The 17,946-nt window shown below is 41.6% G+C and overlaps 2 protein-coding genes across 4 annotated transcripts; one reads left to right on the top strand and one right to left on the bottom strand.

The window, feature by feature from the left end:
- Positions 1 to 3: 3 nt before the first annotated feature.
- LOC119137627 (1-phosphatidylinositol 4,5-bisphosphate phosphodiesterase delta-1-like) lies at positions 4 to 5,839 on the bottom strand. Of its 3 annotated transcripts, none has more exons than XM_037277107.1 (15): positions 5,571 to 5,839; positions 4,424 to 4,582; positions 3,792 to 4,020; positions 3,412 to 3,541; positions 3,051 to 3,279; positions 2,709 to 2,910; positions 2,481 to 2,625; positions 2,258 to 2,410; positions 2,047 to 2,190; positions 1,807 to 1,960; positions 1,613 to 1,729; positions 1,362 to 1,540; positions 1,156 to 1,288; positions 519 to 668; positions 4 to 441 (listed from the first exon to the last, which is right to left on the bottom strand). In XM_037277107.1, the coding sequence occupies exons 1-15, from the start codon at positions 5,599 to 5,601 to the stop codon at positions 350 to 352; spliced, it is 2,247 nt and encodes a 748-aa protein (XP_037133002.1). In that variant the 5' UTR covers positions 5,602 to 5,839; the 3' UTR covers positions 4 to 349. The 3 variants fall into 3 exon arrangements, with proteins under 3 accessions (XP_037133002.1, XP_037133003.1, XP_037133001.1); XM_037277108.1 differs by having other exon boundaries at positions 4,424 to 4,544; positions 5,571 to 5,822; XM_037277106.1 differs by lacking the exon at positions 5,571 to 5,839 and adding an exon at positions 4,769 to 4,907.
- A 1,836-nt stretch (positions 5,840 to 7,675) lies between these two features.
- Positions 7,676 to 17,547, top strand: LOC119136996 (serine/threonine-protein kinase OSR1-like). The gene is made up of 17 exons (XM_037275939.1): positions 7,676 to 7,887; positions 8,479 to 8,591; positions 9,658 to 9,766; positions 11,488 to 11,629; positions 11,875 to 11,930; positions 12,068 to 12,177; positions 12,264 to 12,365; positions 12,422 to 12,555; positions 12,648 to 12,696; positions 12,773 to 12,838; positions 12,923 to 13,045; positions 13,371 to 13,406; positions 13,575 to 13,733; positions 13,821 to 13,926; positions 14,013 to 14,081; positions 14,442 to 14,506; positions 14,768 to 17,547. Exons 1-17 carry the CDS (start codon positions 7,818 to 7,820, stop codon positions 14,840 to 14,842), a joined length of 1,584 nt encoding a protein of 527 aa, XP_037131834.1. The 5' UTR covers positions 7,676 to 7,817; the 3' UTR covers positions 14,843 to 17,547.
- The last annotated feature ends 399 nt before the right edge of the window (positions 17,548 to 17,946 follow it).

The following is a 17,946-nucleotide window of genomic DNA, read 5'->3' as shown; positions in this document are numbered from 1 at the left end:
TCATGTTGAAAAGTTATTTAAAAAAAAAAAAAAAAAAGTTCTGATCCAAGAAAAATGAATCATACATGACAATGTAGTCATTATTTTCCATTGTCTTGTTTACCTTGAATTGCTGGAATAAAAACAAGACTTTGTGGACCTATTATCACACTACTAGAGCAAAACAAGTCCCTGCAAGGTTTTTACCATACATATTTTCATGACAGCTCCTGTCTAACTTGCAGTATAGATACTAGCATTTATCTGCTCAATCAACTGGAACAACATTGCTCAATAAGTTGATCTACAAAGAAATATACTTTAAAAATTAAAAAATTGAATACAATGGCTAAATGATGGCTGTGGAGTTTCATTCCGCATCAACGACCATGATGTGAAGAAAGAGTGCAGCCGCAGGGACAATGTGGCCGGTTTTATCGAGAAGAGGCACGTGTCTGTAGCCTGTGTAGAAACACGTAGAAAATGATCGAGCCAATTAGGAGAACGTCTTTAGCTCTCAACAACGGACGTGTACTCACCCATCTTTAAACTGTTGAGTGGAAGTGTGTACTGTGCAACAAATTCATTTCCAGATGTGGAATCGTGATCCTGGATGAGGAAGCGCAGTAAGGCAAGCTCTGGTACGTACACTTCAAACTGGAAGTTTTCATTCCATTGTGGGTTGAAACCTACATGAGAAATAACCAAAAAAGATGGACGGATGGACGAAGTCAAACTAAACATGACAACTATGTTTCCTTACTAAATTGATTTAGTTTACTGTGTGGTAGTTTGTCCAGGACCTGAACAACAGCTGATGCTTGCGTTGCCTCCTGTCGGCATGGAAATGACAATGCTTTTCTCATAATTTCAGGTGAGCTAATGTTTTAATTAGTGATGTCCTGATTACATCTTTGCACTGGGGAAAAAAATTTCGATCGAGCCAAGTAAGTGGCAAAATACTCCACACTAGCAAAAATTCAAGAGAATAAAATTGACAAGACTGCAACAAAGTTGAATCCAGTCTATCACAGCTGTCCCGAATCTGAACTGCAGAATGTTCCAGAACAAAATACTTCATTGTCTCAACAATAAGTTTTCCTAAAAATAACAGCTCTTATGTTGGACGTAATTAGATGATGTTGTGATGGCAGAATAGAAAAATGAGCGCATTACCATTGTTGTCAACGGTGCTGGTTTCTTTCACTGCCACGTCAGCCGGCACTCCGTGCACCTCCACCTTAACCAGCGGGTCAACAATGGAGGATTTCTTCTGTCTGACTTTAGGGAGCTGCTGCGCTGATATCACCTGGTGATGAGAAGATATTTCATATCAGTCCATATATCCTTTTCCAAGCCTCTCTCAAAGTTGAAGCACGCACCATGACGTGAAGCGTCTTGGGCTTGAGCCACTCTCCTCGGGCCAGAGTGATGGGGTCAAACTCTGTGACTCTGTTCCTCATGTAGACGGGTTTCAGGATGTAGCCGCTCTTCCCGTTCACGAAGAATTTGCCTTGGTATAGATCCATCTCTTCGCAGCTTGTCTGAAAGTTGAGGGCCACTGGGACACACGTGAGATGATGGCGTGTTGTCACATTGGAAATAGAAATGATGTGTTTTCCATATCACGTACCAATTTGGCAGCCAGCGTTCCACAGAGGCACCGGGTTGTAGTTGGAGGAGTCGGTCCTGGAGCCGGCCGGGTAGGTGCGGCTCAGCTTGTCCACATTATGATTGACGTAGGCATTTGCTACATGGGGCAAACGGCGCAATTTTAATTTTGATCTCGTTTCAGGACATAAGCCGTGTGAGTTGTGGCCGCCGCACCTGACTCTTCTGCAAGTCTAAAGGCCTTTTTTTCCTTAAAGGACGACATCTCGTAAAAGCTCAGGTTGGCATCCTCAAAACCACTGAAGTGGACACTCTTGCAGTAGATTACCATGTCGGACAGCTCTTTTGCTAGCTTCAGTTTCTTTTTTTTCTGCTGTTTATTCAATTGTAACATAAGACAAGTTGGGTTAATGAAAAACCCTACCGATGTTGACATTTTCCGTTGGACATGTGTACGTTTTCCTCCACCGGTTCATCCTCATCGTCTGATTCTTCTTCTTCTGTGACTTCAGACTCCTCGACATCCGCCAGGTCTGGAGCAAAAGTGGCCTCAAGTTTGTTTAACCTTTTGGCTTTAATCAGGAACTTGCCCTTGAGCTCCTGGACAACAACATTGGAGCACATTGAAGAGCAGCATAAGTTGAAGGAGCCGTGGTTGGAAACGTACCTCAGGAGATGGAAACTTTGTGGGCATGGCATCCCCGAGGGGAGAGGTGACCAGCGCGCTGCCCAAGATGGAGCTCAAGTGCCGGGCCATGACTTTCTGCTGCTCCACACTGCAGTGGTTCTCCAGGGAGAGGATCACCGGGTATTCCGATGTCTGCGGTACGTACGTACAGTGACTTGATTGAAATCCAACGACATATCCGACACTCACAAAATGAGCACACCTCAAAGGCGTATTCCTTGATGGCTTTAATGGCATCTTTGAAGAGGATCTTTGAGGTTAGCGTGTAGCCGTGGTAGATGACCGGCTCGTCGTCTGATCCGTCCCAGCAGTCCAACTCCACACAGCGGCAGCCCTTCAGCAGAGCCCTGGAAGAGCCAGCACCAGCTTACACCATGATATTAAAATAATGCACAACTAAGCAATATCTTAAGTTGTGCGGCAGGTTCACCTGACATAGGCCTCGGTACTGCTTGGTCCTTTGAGTTGATCCTCCAGAAGGTAGGTATTGTGTGACGAGGAGATGAAATAGTGGTTGAGAGGCTGGCTCATGTCCTGGTACACCTCCGTGTGCTCTGGATTGAGGATCAAGGCATCAGGATGGTGCAGGTATATGAGGAAGCCATCTTTGGTCAACACCTTCTTCTCCTTGGCTGGAAAATAACAAAGAGCACAGATGTTGATGAAAATATTTTGGACACGCCGTGCACGATGTGATTAGAGCCATTTAAGTGGTATCGAAGTCTTTTGTGAGCCACTGGTACGCATGTCATTCCCACCACTGACGCCTCACCTTTTTCATCCGGCTCAAACTTCTCAATAATCTTGTGTGCGTCATCCAATGTTGTCATCTCTCTCTGTTCCTTCAGCATGAACTCCACCAGGTTCTCCGTACTCATGACACCTGCCGAGCGGGCATACGCCTGGTAGATGATGTCGATTTCTTCCCGGTAGGTCAGCAGGTCGTAGAAATCTTTGATCTCCTCCCCAAACAGGTATCCAGACTTCGATTTGTCACATTTCTATTTCGTATAACGTGACAGTTGATTAATATAAGATGCAGCTTAAACAATATCACAACAAGACAGTACATCAACAATTTCAATGGTACAGGTATTCCAATCTTTCTATATTTTTCTTCTGCAGGGTACAACCTCAAAGATCATGTCTGCATAGTCGTCATCCACATCAATGTTGATGAGACGCAGGAAGCTCTTGATCTCTGACACACTCAGCTTGTTATCTTTGTTCTTGTCTGCTTTGTTCAAGCAGCTGAAGATCCAGCTGGAACGAGGTTCATGTAAGGCGTCATCTGCCATACATTTGTGACAGTGCAGCATTACCACCAGAGGCCACAAGGTGGTGGAAATACACTAAAATATTGATCAAAATACACGAAGTAGCCATGGCAACTGAAGTGAGACAGTACTGACTGATACTGTTCCCGACTATCCCATCCGAGTCAAATTGAGTTGAATCCTTTTGTGATATCTGTCAAGGCGTATGTTTTGACTTCAAGCAGCAATAAGGATACTGTTCTGTCTTTTGCTGCTGGTTGAGGTTGTTTCTGCTGCTGATGAGTTTCTGAAGGCTGCTAACCCATTGTTTGGCCTCATCCTCACTGCTGGCCATGAGGTCTAAGTTCTTATGGTGGTCCTTGAAGACAATGGAGAAGCACCAATTCTCCACCTGCTGGTCTGTGTACTTTTTCAATCCCTCCGTATGACGACCCGCTCGCACATCAGAGATGTTGTCAATGGAAACTGGGCAAACAAAAAGCTTTCATGTCATTTACCGTACGGTATTTTGCCGTATGGATAGAAAGCCTGACAAATATACTCAAAGATTGTGATCCTTTCGACTTTTGGCATTTTCAACAAGCTTGTTGAATAAGCTCTTTGTGAACAAGAACATAGCAAATTTCAGGTCACAAAATGAAAATGTGGATTTGTCACACAGCTCACAGCGGGACAACTGTATATGCACTAAAGGTATCTCCATAGAGATACACTTACAAACCATATCAGGGTTTTTATTACCAACTAGAACAGAAATGATTTATTGCAGCTCTAGGGCCATATCTTCATCTATTCAGTCTGTGATGGAAAATTACCCTTGTTGACAGCTCTGATTGGAGCGTTTAAAAAAAGTTAGGACAGCACTCACATGACCTGTGTCTCTTGAAGATTCTTTTTGATTCCCGCCACATGGTCTTACAGTCATCTTGGAGTTTAAAGTACCGATTTTTCTTCCAGGAAGCGGAACGGACCTTGAGAAGATCTCCGCCCTGCAGGAGGAACTGGATATAAGTGTCTCCATCCATACCTGAGAAATAGATTTGGAAAGAAAATTGAATGAATTGTACGGTACAGTAAATTCTGCATGACCTTGCACCACTTCTATCAGCTAATTGAACGCTCTCGCTGGCATGATTTAAAGCCTTACTATGCCATGCGTAAGGCCATGGCCATCAATTTGTTACGTGCATGATCTTAGTATTGTTCGCCCTACCTGAAAGCTTGATATTCCTTTCAATCACCTCCTGATCTCTGGCGCGGCGCAATAATTCCTGGGATGTGCTGAGTTTAGGTTGCTTATACAGGCACGCCATGATTGGTGGTGCTCCCGTTTGCTAAGACGCTATCTGAGTGTGTCAAAGGCGTGCGTGGGCAAGAAACAGTACCAAAAAGGGCGTGTGGCAGCACCACTCAAAGTCCAACTTTAAATTCTGCCAGATATGACCGGGCGGCATGTTGTAAATGCGTTCACACAGGCAAGACGTATGGGTCATAAAAGTTTGCTTGTCTCAATACTCCAATAAATGCTCCACTACAATTCGTTTTTAACATTAACATAAAGTAATTAAGTTAATGTTTTCCAAAAAATATGTTAACGTTTACTTTTTTGTTAGCAACGGCTCCCCCTTGTGGTAACATGCTTCGTGCGCTGTTTAGCCACCCCGCCTGGCTAAATAGGTTACGTTCAACGTACAAAGTCGAAAGCGGAACATGTGTATCTGTTTCACATATTCCAGCAACGGCGATGTTGTAGCAACACACGTTCGCAATTCTAAATTGTGACTTTGCAACACGCGTTAGCTGAACATATAAGGTTAAACAGAGTAGGTGAAGGACTTTACAGGTTTAGGACTATCGAATGGCAATAAATAGACAGGCGTTCAAAAAAAATAAAAATAAAAATCAGAAGGAAAAACTTGAGTGATGCAGTGAACAATCGACCGTGAAGATTTGCATTTGTGGTATTACTGAAAACGTACTGTTAACAGATATAGAAAGGATGCAAACTGGCCTACCGTGAATGGTCTCAATTCCATTTGTTTCCATGTTATTCTCTGCTTTTTAGTAAAAAATCTAATTTGAAGTGCGTCTTATGTCCATGCGTGATGTTGATGGCGTGTGCGGGAAGGGTCGTTGGCTCCACTACGAGGACAAAGGCAGTGAGCGACACAGGTGGGTCCCACCCCCCTCCTTTTTTTTCTTTCAAAAGTCACCTCCCCACCCGTGTGTGACAAATATACAGCTTTCTTCTTTGCAACCGGGAAATAACACCGGCTTGCCGAACCTGCTCTGCAAGTTGCATCAGTGACGTGACAGCGGGGCTAAATTACCTGTGCATCATCGCGAGAGTTGAAAATATACAAAACACTAGTGACGCTTTAAAAATATATTTTTTCCCTTCTTTTTTGTTATATTGACAAAAGAAATGTTATTAAATTGGTACTTTGTTTAAGTTTGAATTCTGTAAAGTTAAAAAAGGTGGGAGTGTCACACCAGCTGGGAATTTATCCAACTTTGTTTTGATTAGGTAGATCTCCATAACATGTATTTATTTCCTGGATTTATTTATTCATTGCAAACGAATTTTTGGTGTACAATGTACACCAGGGGGTCACCAAGTCCGTTCCAAAAACTCAAGGATTTTTGTCTGTCACACAATCACATCTCCACATTTTGAACCAAAACAAGAGCACTGTGCACTAATGTGACCTTGACAAGGAGAAGAAAGTGGAGCAAACAATCACGACTTCGAGGCACGATTGAAAAACGTGTTTGTTATGCACAACCTTTCGTCCTCACTGTATTCAATTAGCAGTTCATTTGCCAACTAGCCCGGATGAGGGCTTTGCTCTCGTTTGCATGTGAAGCTTTGCCTTGGTAGAGAAATAGTGCTGCAATCACATGGAATCTCTTGTGGCTCTCAGCACTTCCCTTTCAGACCAGGCTTACCCTCAGTGCATTGTCAGCATCAGGATGAGTGGACTTTAATGCACCATCAGGGGAGAGCCTCCAGGCTGTGGTTGACCATTTCCAAAATCTACACAGTTCAGGGGCACTGGATAGGCAGTGACCTTTGAACTTGGTGGCAGGTTTTAATGACTGAAAAATACAGTCATGCAAAAGGGGGAAAAAAATCAAGATTAGGTTCGGTATGAATGATTGGGAAATAGAAAACAACTCCTCATTCCTTGTTCTCAGTGTGTATTCAACAAGCAGGAACAAGCCCTGCTGCTTCCGCACATACCAGAGATTGTCCATAGTTTGGCTGTATTTGCCCCTGAATTTCTCCAAGTATAAAGACACTGGTTCAATATGAGGATAATGTAAATTGTAAGAATAAATTAACAAAGGACATTTTGTAACTCAATTCCATATGTGAATTATGTGATGGGCAGTGGGTAAGAGGGATATTGATCGGGGGTGCTGTGTGGGTGCTGAAACCTACTGGGAAATGTGTGGGTTCTGAAACACCCGTTTAACCTATATGCACAGCTTTGACAACCATGCAGGCATGATGACAGAACTAATACCTCAAACATGATGCACCCTAACATTGCTGCATGTTATAACGTTTAATGCAATAGTGGAAATGTGTTTTTGATGTTACCTAATAGCATATAATTCCCGAAGATGTGCTTTTAGGAAATTACTACTTTTCAGCATCTTCAGTCAAGCAGTTTATAAGTGTATGCAGTATAAATGAGGATCACTGCTAGACAAAATAGAATTTACAAATTTACCGATTAAATGTAATTTCATGCATAAATAGACGAATTATAAGACTATGTAGCTCTCTGCTTCGCTCTAGTGGTGAAAGGGTTTGGATTTAAGTGCAGTGTGGGCTTCGCCGGGTTATGTCGACCACAGTAAAGACCCTTTGAACAGAATAAAAACATCGTTAATATTTCATTTTTATCAAGGTCGCATACAAAAGTTATTTCAGATTAGACGGGTTAGAAATTAACAAACATTGCAGCCCAAATTTACATGTGTTCGAAATAAACAAAATTGAGTCACGTGCTACCGGTGTACTACGTGTGTACACTCAAGATGGCGGCGTCTTTGTTCCTTCGTCGGTGGACTGACGTCATGCGATGCGTCAGTCGCACGTAAAGTTGTGTTGACAGCAGCGACCGCACTTGACGCTGGAGAGCCGCAGTCGGTACCATTTGTGCCGAATGGAGTAGGCTCAAAGCGATCATTTCAGCCAACGTATTTGCAACAAACCGGACGCATTCATTAAACGTCCTACCAACGACACTATGGCAGACGACCAGTCCACACAATCGTGGACAATCGACAAGGATGACTACGTTCTCAACGAGGTGATCGGTTAGTAGCTTAGCTTGCTACGGTTTGCCTGCTAGCCTAGCCATGCTAACTGCGACTAGCCAAGTAGTGTTGCGTGCAACACAAGGCCAGTTCGGACACGTTGTCTCATTATTCTAAGATCATAAAAAAGCGTTGACGTCTGCTTGCGGAATGACCAACAGCAGTTTGACAAAGCGGTTTAGGACAGCTTCCAGAATTTCACGTGAAGTTAAAGGGCTTGTTCGCGTGGCCGTCAGTATGTGGTCCCGTCATATACGAGGGGAGTGGGTGGTGCTCTGACACTTTTACCTACAAACTGTAAGGTTAAAAGTGCCGTGCCATCAAACTGAAAGATAACTAAAATTCCTCGACCATCATAGAATCGAATCGAACAAGGTTGATGCAATGCAGCTAGACACTACACCACACATACATTTAAACTATTAAAAACGCCCTGTAATTGCTTCCCAACAGTGTCTACCTTAACCCACTGATACAATCGTTGTAAAGGCATATTTTTCTTTTTTTTTTTATTAGTATATGATGTGACTGAATAACACTTTTTTCTTTTCTTGAAAAGATTTGCTTCAAACCGTTCTATGTTTTTCTCAGGCAGTGGAGCAACTGCAGTGGTCCAGGCAGCCACCTGCAAGCCCAGAAATGAGAAGGTGGCCATTAAACGCATCAACCTTGAAAAATGTCAAACTAGCATGGATGAACTCTTGGTAAGAAATTGTTGTAAAATGTGAGCTATTTCACATCTGCAGTGCTTATACTGTCTTCTGTTTAGTGGTAGTGTGGTGTGAAATAGTTGGGGTCCGAACACCCTGGGAAGACTCAGAGGGTATTATTAAAAACAAGTGTCTTAAATGTGTCTTAAATACTTAAGTAATGTTTCCCAGAACCATGTTCTCATACAGTATACATTAATTTGTTTGAATTTATTTTATGTGATATTTAATTGTGTTGATCATCTTGGATTGAACGGTAAGATGCTTTGCAAAGTTCTTGTTTCAGTTTCATGATTATCATGACACTTTTTTTTTTTTTACTGCTGTGGCATCACAAATATACACTCAAACCAAAACATACTTTGGTTGAACTCAACTCCAAATGACAACTGTTGGGTGGTTTCACTTGTTGACTGGTATTAGGTTTGCGCCATTGTGAGTGAGTCAGAGTGCAAACTGACATGAGTAAATTAAGCTGGTGTCAATTATTTGCACTGTAATCTTGGTTGTTTTTCCAGGGATGGGCAACTTTACCGATTATGTTCTCAATGATTGTTAATCAAAAGAACTGTCCAACTGTCATAGGAGATTTATAGCTTCCTTTTTCAATTCCTTGACAGCATTCTTTTTATGTTAGAATGAATAAGTATGAAATTAAATGTTTTATACCCCGATTCAAAGATTATACGAATAGTATTTCCAAGTGCCTAATGTTTCTCTATTCGTAATTAACTTGAACCAACAAACAGAAAATGTCCACACTGAGTGGCAACTTTTTAAAAAAAATTTTTTATTGGGTTTAAATTTTTTGCCTGCTGGTTTTGGGCGGTGGCCGCTGAGCTTGTCTTCATTTTCCCCATCGTATTGGAATTGAATCCCACTGCTGATGATTACAATTGTTAGACACGATTCACATGGCATCCCTCTGCTACTTTAGACAGCAATATGCCTTGGCTTTGGGGCTCTGACACTTCTGAATGGCTTTTACCAGTGATGGGAAAAATACTCACATTCACTACTTGAGTAAAAGTACAATTATTTGTTTTTTGTAAATTTGCAGAAGGAAATCCAAGCAATGAGCCAGTGCCACCATCCCAACATTGTGTCCTACTACACTTCCTTTGTGGTGAAGGATGAGCTATGGCTGGTCATGAAACTTCTCAGCGGTGGTGAGTACGGAACTAACTGCAGCTTAACTCAAATCCTCACGGCTTTAACAACCTGTTTTTTTTTTTTTTGCTCCGCTCTTTGACTAAACATGTTGGTCTCTGAATACAGTCATCAGCGATGTAAACATACTATGTGGAAATATAAAGTTGGACAGGCATAGACTACTAAATATGGTCCTATGCAGGCTTTCTATGATGTTAAATAATCTTAACTGTGGTATTGGTTTGAAAAAAAAAAAAGTTAATTAGATGATGACTTTGACTACAATTTAGGTAGAAATCAATGTACACAACGTTTCGACTCCAATTTATTTGAGTTTTTCTTTTTGCTGCCAAATGAAATGCAATTGTAACATTAACATCCTGTGTCAAGTCAAGTTTATTTATATAGCCCTAAATCACAAGCAAGTCTCAAAATGTACAAAAATTGACAATTACTCTCAAACATCCCCTGATCTTAAACTCCCAGGAGGGGAAGGAAAAACTCGAAAAAAAACCTACTGGGGGAAAAATGAGAAACCTTGAGAAGAGACCACAGATGGGAGGATCCCCCTTCCAGGATGACCAGGCTGCAATGGATGCAGAGAGGGCACAGAACACATAATATAAAACAATCCAAAGAAAAAGTGGATATCCAATTCAAAGCTGCAGGAGGTGCCCTCAATCTTCCTGGCAGTGTCTTTGAAGGTGGTAATCCGCCGCAGTTCCCTCATCCCGATTGGTCGACGAGAAATCCAGACAGCCGTTATCAGTTTGGTTGTCACCTAACCCCCTCCCCAGCCGAATCGGCCACCACAGGTTAATTAAAGGCCATGGCATGAAAATGTGCCTTTAATCGTGTCTTAAATGTTTCTACTGAGGTAGCAGTTCTGATATCTATCGGTAGGGCATTCCAAAGCTCTTGCGCCCGAATAGAAAATGTTCTAAACCTTGCAGACTTATTTTTGGCCTTCGGGGTCACTAAAAGACTAGCGTTTTGCAAGCGGAGGTTACGGGACGGAACGTAAGGAACAACTAGGTCGACGAGATACAAAGGCGCTAAGCCATGCAGTGATTTATAGGTTAATAGAAGAACCTTGAATTCACATCTTAGATGGACCGGGAGCCAATGTAAATTGGCTAATAACGGTGTAATGTGATAACATTTTCTCGTCTGTGTGAGCAGTCTCGCTGCAGCATTTTGTACTAACTGTAGACTTTTAACACTGGATTTAGGAAGACCAGAGAATAATGCGTTACAGTAGTCAAGGTGTGACGTAATATACGCATGTATAATAGTTTCCGCATCACTAGTTGAAAGAACGAATCTTAGCAATATTACGGAGGTGAAAAAAAAAGCAATTCTAGTTATGTTCTTAATGTGTTTTTGAAAGGAGAGCGTTTGGTCAAATATAACCCCAAGATTAGTTACAGTATCACTATGAGTGATAGTACATTTATCCATTTTTATAGTGGTTCCTTTAAATAAGTGATGATAACGAGCAGGACCAATTATCAACATCTCAGTTTTATCTGGGTAAAGACGTAGGAAATTGAGAGACATCCATCGTTTAATCTCTGCAAGGCACGCCTCAAGATTACAACATATCCGCGGATTTGTCATCGATAACGGCATATATAATTGGGTGTCATCCTGTGAAGTGTAATGCCTTTTTTCTTTGCCCGCATTGGCATATTTAACGACGACCTCCATTTTCCTCCCTCTGTACCCTCTCCCCCAGGCTCAGTCTTGGACATCATCAAACACATCATTTCACGAGGGGAGCACAAGTCCGGAGTGTTGGACGAGGCCTGTATCGCCACTATCTTAAAGGAAGTATTGGAGGCGCTGGAATACCTTCACAAAAATGGACAAATTCATCGGTGAGAGATCTTGCTGGTGTCCTTCCATTTCACCCCAACGTGAAGCCTTTTCTACATATGTGACTGACTGCAGGTTGAACTTGACCTCAGTTCATCAATCATTAATCTAATGAAGACGCATAATTGAGAAGGCTTGTTTCTGCCTTCTGTGATCTGTGACCATCGAAATGTTTTCAACTTCACAGCCAATACTCCTTTTTGATCCCATACATTTTTTTTAATATCTCTCTTCACTTCACTCACAGTGATCTAAAGGCTGGAAATATTCTTCTTGGGGATGATGGCTCGGTTCAAATTGCTGGTATGGTGTTCTCTCATTTCTCTTTTTCAGGAAGTCTTGGTTTTATATTACACGTTAATTCAAACTAGTTTTTGGCCAGAGTTTGAATGCCCGCCCCCCTTCTCATCCTTTTTAATCTTGCATACTGTGGCCCTCAGATTTTGGTGTGAGTGCCTTTCTAGCGGCAGGCGGGGATATGACAAGGAACAAGGTTCGGAAAACGTTTGTAGGAACACCTTGCTGGATGGCCCCCGAGGTCATGGAGCAGGTGGGATCCTTCTTTCATGGATGGTGTCCTTTTCATTCTTCTTTTGTGGTCTGCTTGTTCATTACTTTCACTGCTTGTTTTTACAGGTCCGTGGCTATGACTTTAAAGCTGACATCTGGAGTTTTGGGATCACTGCCATTGAGTTAGCCACAGGAGCTGCACCGTATCACAAATATCCACCAATGAAGGTAACTATGTTGTGTGTTTGATGTTTCTAATGTGGCTGATAGTTGCGTATGTCTAGGTGCTGATGCTGACTCTGCAGAACGACCCACCCTGTCTGGAAACGGGTATCACAGACAAGGAGATGGTGAAGAAATATGGCAAATCCTTTAGGAAGATGATCACCTTGTGTTTACAGAAGGACCCAGAAAAAAGGTCTGATCATGAATGTGCACTTCATCATAGCCCTTCCTTTTTTATTAGACCATTCCTTTTATTCCCAATAATTTCTATTTGGTTCATTGTAGGCCAACTGCAGCAGAGTTGCTTAAGCACAAGTTCTTCACCAAAGCTAAGGCAAGCTTCTCTGGTGTTAGAAATGCAGTAGATTGTGTTTTTATATATGCGTAATATTTGTCCTCTCACTTCATAGAATAATGACTACCTGCAGGAGAAACTGCTACATAAAGGTCCATCAATAAATGATCGCTCAAAAAAGGTTTGTCATTCTTCAACGAATTACATCTTGTTTTCCCAGCAAACTGACAATCACTAACCACTTTTTAAATTTTGACTTCAAAAGGTGAGACGTGTTCCGGGATCCAGCGGTCGTCTTCACAAGACCGAGGACGGCGGTTGGGAGTGGAGTGACGACGAACTGGACGAGGAGAGTGAAGAAGGCAAAGCTGCAGTGGCAGCTCTGCGGGTGAGATGTTTGACACTTGCTGATACGCACTTTAGACCAAAGATAAATGTTGCGTTAGTAACAGTACGTACATCTCAACTCAAGTGCTAAAATGATTAACAACAATATTCAAAATCTATACTGGTTCCCCCTACCACATACTGGCCCACTATCTTCTCATGTCCTGGTGTGGGATTATACTCTCCTCTTTTTTTCAGATGTGATGTCATAAAGTCTTGTTTTTGAGTGTGGGATCCTTTAAATTCTATCCATGAGTATAAAGATTTGGGTGTATCAAAGAATTGCATGTTTTTAATCTTGACAATCTGTCATGTCCATTCTGCAGTCACCCAGAGTGAGGGACGGCTCTCAGACTATGGAGGTGAGTGTGTTTATGGCGGACATGACCGACCAGCTGTTGCTGATTTTTCTGTCTTGAAGTAATTGATAACGCATGAATGTCTGTCTCACTTGTTTGTCCTCCTCCTCTTATTTCTCTGCTCATGTACCTGCAAGACACTTCAACTTACTTGTGTGTCATACCGCTTAGATTTTCCCGCCAGCAGAGGGCTCTAGTTCACACCTTAAGCCGCCGCCTCCTACAGTCAAAGCCAATATTACGCCTGTGGGACAGAGTGGCGAAGACGTTCCGCCGCAGGCTTCCACTCCTGCACAAACAGTGAGCCCCTCACATGGAGCCTCCACTCAGGTAATAAGCCATGAGCAGTCGAAGGCCTGGATTTACAAAGCCTCAATTCACACAGACCTTGCGTACATTGCCTGCGTGCTTTTTCAGGATCCCATTGTAACAGATTCCAGCGTTCCCATCAGCCTCGTCCTGAGGCTGAGGAATCCAAAGAAGGAACTCAATGACATCAGATTTGAGTTCATGTCTGGTAGAGGTATGATCATGATGATCATCTAACCTCATGTGCAAAAACAATGATTTTGCTTGTGCTATCTGCTAATGCTTCTCTTATGTCATCAGACTCTGCTGATGGAGTGTCTCAGGAGTTGGTTTCAGCCGGTCTGGTTGATGGGAGAGATTTAGTCATTGGTAAGCACTAAGTAGTCCAGCCTCTGTTGCTAAAGCTACAGTAGACATGGCCAACTCATCCAGTGCAATTCCAGCTCAATGTCCCCGATCGCATTTCTTTGTAGTGGATGATGATGAAAAAACATGATGAATTGCTACGCTACGCATGCTATGCTATGCATGTTTTTGTGGCAGTTAGACCACTTACATCTGAAGCTGAACACAGGTTGATTGGAAGTACTAGTCGTCATCATTATGAAACCAAATAACGATACAATTAAAACAAATTGACACTTGCGTGTAGCTCCTAGTCTTAAAGAAATTAAACGCAGACAAGTGTCATAACATCACTGCTGATTGCCTTTTTCGTCTTCATTGCAGTTGCTGCCAATCTGCAAAAGATTGTGGATGATCCTCAGAATCACAAAAATGTCACCTTTAAGCTGGTAAATTCCAATATTGATGTGTTACTCCATTGCAATCAACAATTGTTTACATTTGTGTACTGTCCATATTTGCACAATATCAAAAGTCAAAAGACTGCTTTGTTGTCAATTTCTTCACATGCCAAGACACACAAAGAGATCGAAATAACGTTCCCACTATCCCACGTTGACAAGACATATACGAGAGATATCCATGTGACATTTTATAGCACGTTCTTTAGCACAACATATCCATTGAAATTTCATTCCTTTGTTCCCCAGGCATCTGGTGTGGAGGAGTCTGAAATTCCCGATGACGTCAAACTCATCGGCTTTGCGCAGCTCAGCATTAGCTAAGTCAAAAGGCGTGCAGCAAAAGACAGCAACTACTGGTAATGCACTGCTGCATGCTAGTAAATTCTAAGACGCCACTGCTGCCAAAGAGAGGACGGCGAGACGTGAAGCTGGCTCAAAGTGTGACACTGCGGCAGGATGCACGAGGACCACATGGCGAGGAGGTTCAGTCCATCACAGGAACACACTTGAAACGTTTACAGTGCGCTTATTCGTGGGAGAGGACATGCAATCAATTATTATTCCTACCCCCCCTTTCATTCATAAGCACAACCCAAACCATCTCGTCATTAATGCGAATGATGCCTTTCTCTTTATATCTACCTTTTTTTTCTCAATTACATAAACTGTGCCACAAAACTCACACGAGTGAAATGTCACCTTATGCTACACTGAATCTGACCAGTGAAATTAAGCCTTAGTTAATTGTCAACTATATATGTCCTCTTTACCATAGCTCAATCAATAGTGATTATTGGCTGATTAATTATATGCATTTCTAAGCTGTCTAAGAAATTCCTTCCTTGGAAATGATACAATAGAGACGTCAACATTGCTTTGGTAGGCAAAACATCTCCCCTTATAATTGAAGCACAACCAAAGACATAATCAGGCGTTGACTGCACCAAACGACTCATTTAAATGTAGTTAAATCATCCCTTCAGCTAGCAGCTTTCTACGTCACAATTTCAGTTACTACAATTTTGGAGTTTTCATCACGTCTTCAAAAAAAGGAAATATCACTCGCCTGATATTCTTCTCCTATGCAATATTTGTTTTCACTTGATGTGATGCTGTTTGCTCTCTTTGGCTGAATGAATTGTTTTGCTGTACCTCAATAGTTCAGGCGGCAAGGCTTGGCCCTCAAATCGACTGATTTCCATAAGTATCCCAGCAAAGTGAATTTTTAACACACCTACACGGGTCATTTGCTTTCTTTTTCTCAACTTTTTTCCAAATGTTAATGTTGCATTCTCATTTCATGGAGTCTACCAGTTTTTGATAAATCCTTAAATCTGAAAGAGTGTTGAGTCCAGGCTGGTTTGGCTTGCAAAGACTGATAGGTTTTCAAATTCCTAGGTGTGGAACCAGAGGAAAGGGCCACTTCACCCAAATAGCACTCACCAATGGTGGTATGCAGCCATGCAAAGGAATAGATCAACAGTGGATAGCCATTCATTCATTTAATAGGTATGGGTTTCCAGAATCATTCATCTATGGCAACCCCACTCAATTTGAGGTGGAAAATATGCACTGTATATTACAAATAATAGCCAATGTTATATAGATTGCTTTGGAAAAGGATTCTCATCAAATTTTGACTTGTGGTAGCAAGTGCAGGTTGTAGCCCAGCTCTCACCGAAAGTCTGTTGGGGTAAACACAAAATCCATGGACTGAATCCCTCTTAAGGATATATTATAACATTATCTTAAATGTTTTATTTTTGAGGACAAAAGCTTTTACCACAAAGAGCGCCACCCCACACTTTTCCATTTATTTGTTAACCTGTTAGCATGCTAACATCTATGCTAGCTCAGTAAAACACACAGTTCCATGACAGAATTGCTATTAAATGTATTTAAAATGATAATATCTCTTTGGGTGGAGTGACCCTACCCAGAAAAGTAGAGGCGCATGTCAGGTTTTGTGTGTTTGGCCGTATTTTCATGTCTTTGCTGTCCAAAAACTCCTCTGGCCGGCCACTTGTCACTCCCATTGTAGCTTTTCTGCTTTGTTCGTACCACATGAAAGGGCTGCCTTCAAGCTGCTTCTTCAGTAACGAATGATTTACAAGTACGTATGTTGCGACTCCAAGCACTGTCACATACGTTTGTGTACCCACCCCCCACCCCATCTGTAGCAATGTCGATGCATTTGACTTAAACAGGACAAACCGTATAATATGGCTTGTAAATGTTGATTCTGGAAAAGACATAGTAAACCTGATGACTCATCTTGAGCCAAAAGGAGGTAAATGTTTGCATTTCTGCCTTTTGCCTTTGTCACTTGCGTCACTAATCGTGCACAAATTGGTTTAATTGGCACCTTATTGATATGTTAGCATGTGTATTGTGCTGTTCTTATATGCACATGTCTTTTTTTTCCACAAACTTGTGCAAACCCATTAGAGTTTGATAAGTTTTCATATGACAGGATACATTTGTACGTGTATGTTTGAGCTGGTGTGTGTGTGTGTTACCATCTAAATGCCCTGAATTATCTTTATTTTTTTTTACCGTAAAGGAAAAGCATTATTATTGTCTCATCACATTAACTAAATCATTAGTATTATTTGAATCAAATGATGGCAAACTAATGTATTATTTAAAATCTTTTTGAAATATTGCTGGCGTCAGGCCGAAACCTCATAATTACAATTTGGACAATTTAATTTGGTAAATTTAATATTTTTTCTTAATTGTATACTATTGGTCAGTACATATGTGTGGGTGTTGAAAATGGCTTGTTCTCATGATCGAAAGTTAATGTTTGAACAAACATGCCCTTTTTAAAAAGTGACAATTTCTGTGGTACAAGGTTTTGGCCCAATGCCAGCCATATACTTGTCAACTTGTACACATATATACTTTGTCAAATGCTAATTTGAACTGGAACATTTATTTCAAGACAAATCCATTGATGTAAAATGTCACCAGGAGCAGAATGATTTTTGGTTGATGAATAAAGCCACAGTGGGGTTAAAAAAGTTTCATTTTTTCAAAAGTTATTTACAGTTAAGCAGGCCTACCACCCAAAGACTGCTGGGATAGGCTTCAGCACACCCTCGTGACAAATGAATGAATATTTGCTCATGCAGAATAATTTGTTCAAATTTGTGTGTGCTTCTGCAACAAACTGACACAAAACAGCAGTTCTGAGGAGCCATTAATCTCGGAGTGTTTGTTTGCTTGTCTGTGGTTTTTCGCTGATACTCCAAAACGCACACTTGCAACAACAGTGAATCCAAGACATGCCCCACTTTATCGCCAATCTGAATTTGAGTGGTGTTTATTGGACTTTTGTCCAGACAACAGTCCATTTAAAAAATATGTATTAAGTAGGGGTGTAAATCGCGGGTTTTGTCACGATACGATATTTGCCGATA

The sequence above is a fragment of the Syngnathus acus genome, chromosome 17 (genome assembly GCF_901709675.1).
Source record: "Syngnathus acus chromosome 17, fSynAcu1.2, whole genome shotgun sequence".
Lineage (NCBI taxonomy): Eukaryota > Metazoa > Chordata > Actinopteri > Syngnathiformes > Syngnathidae > Syngnathus > Syngnathus acus.
The sequence above is the reverse complement of the archived record's forward strand: the minus strand, read 5'-3'. Positions and strand labels throughout refer to the sequence as shown.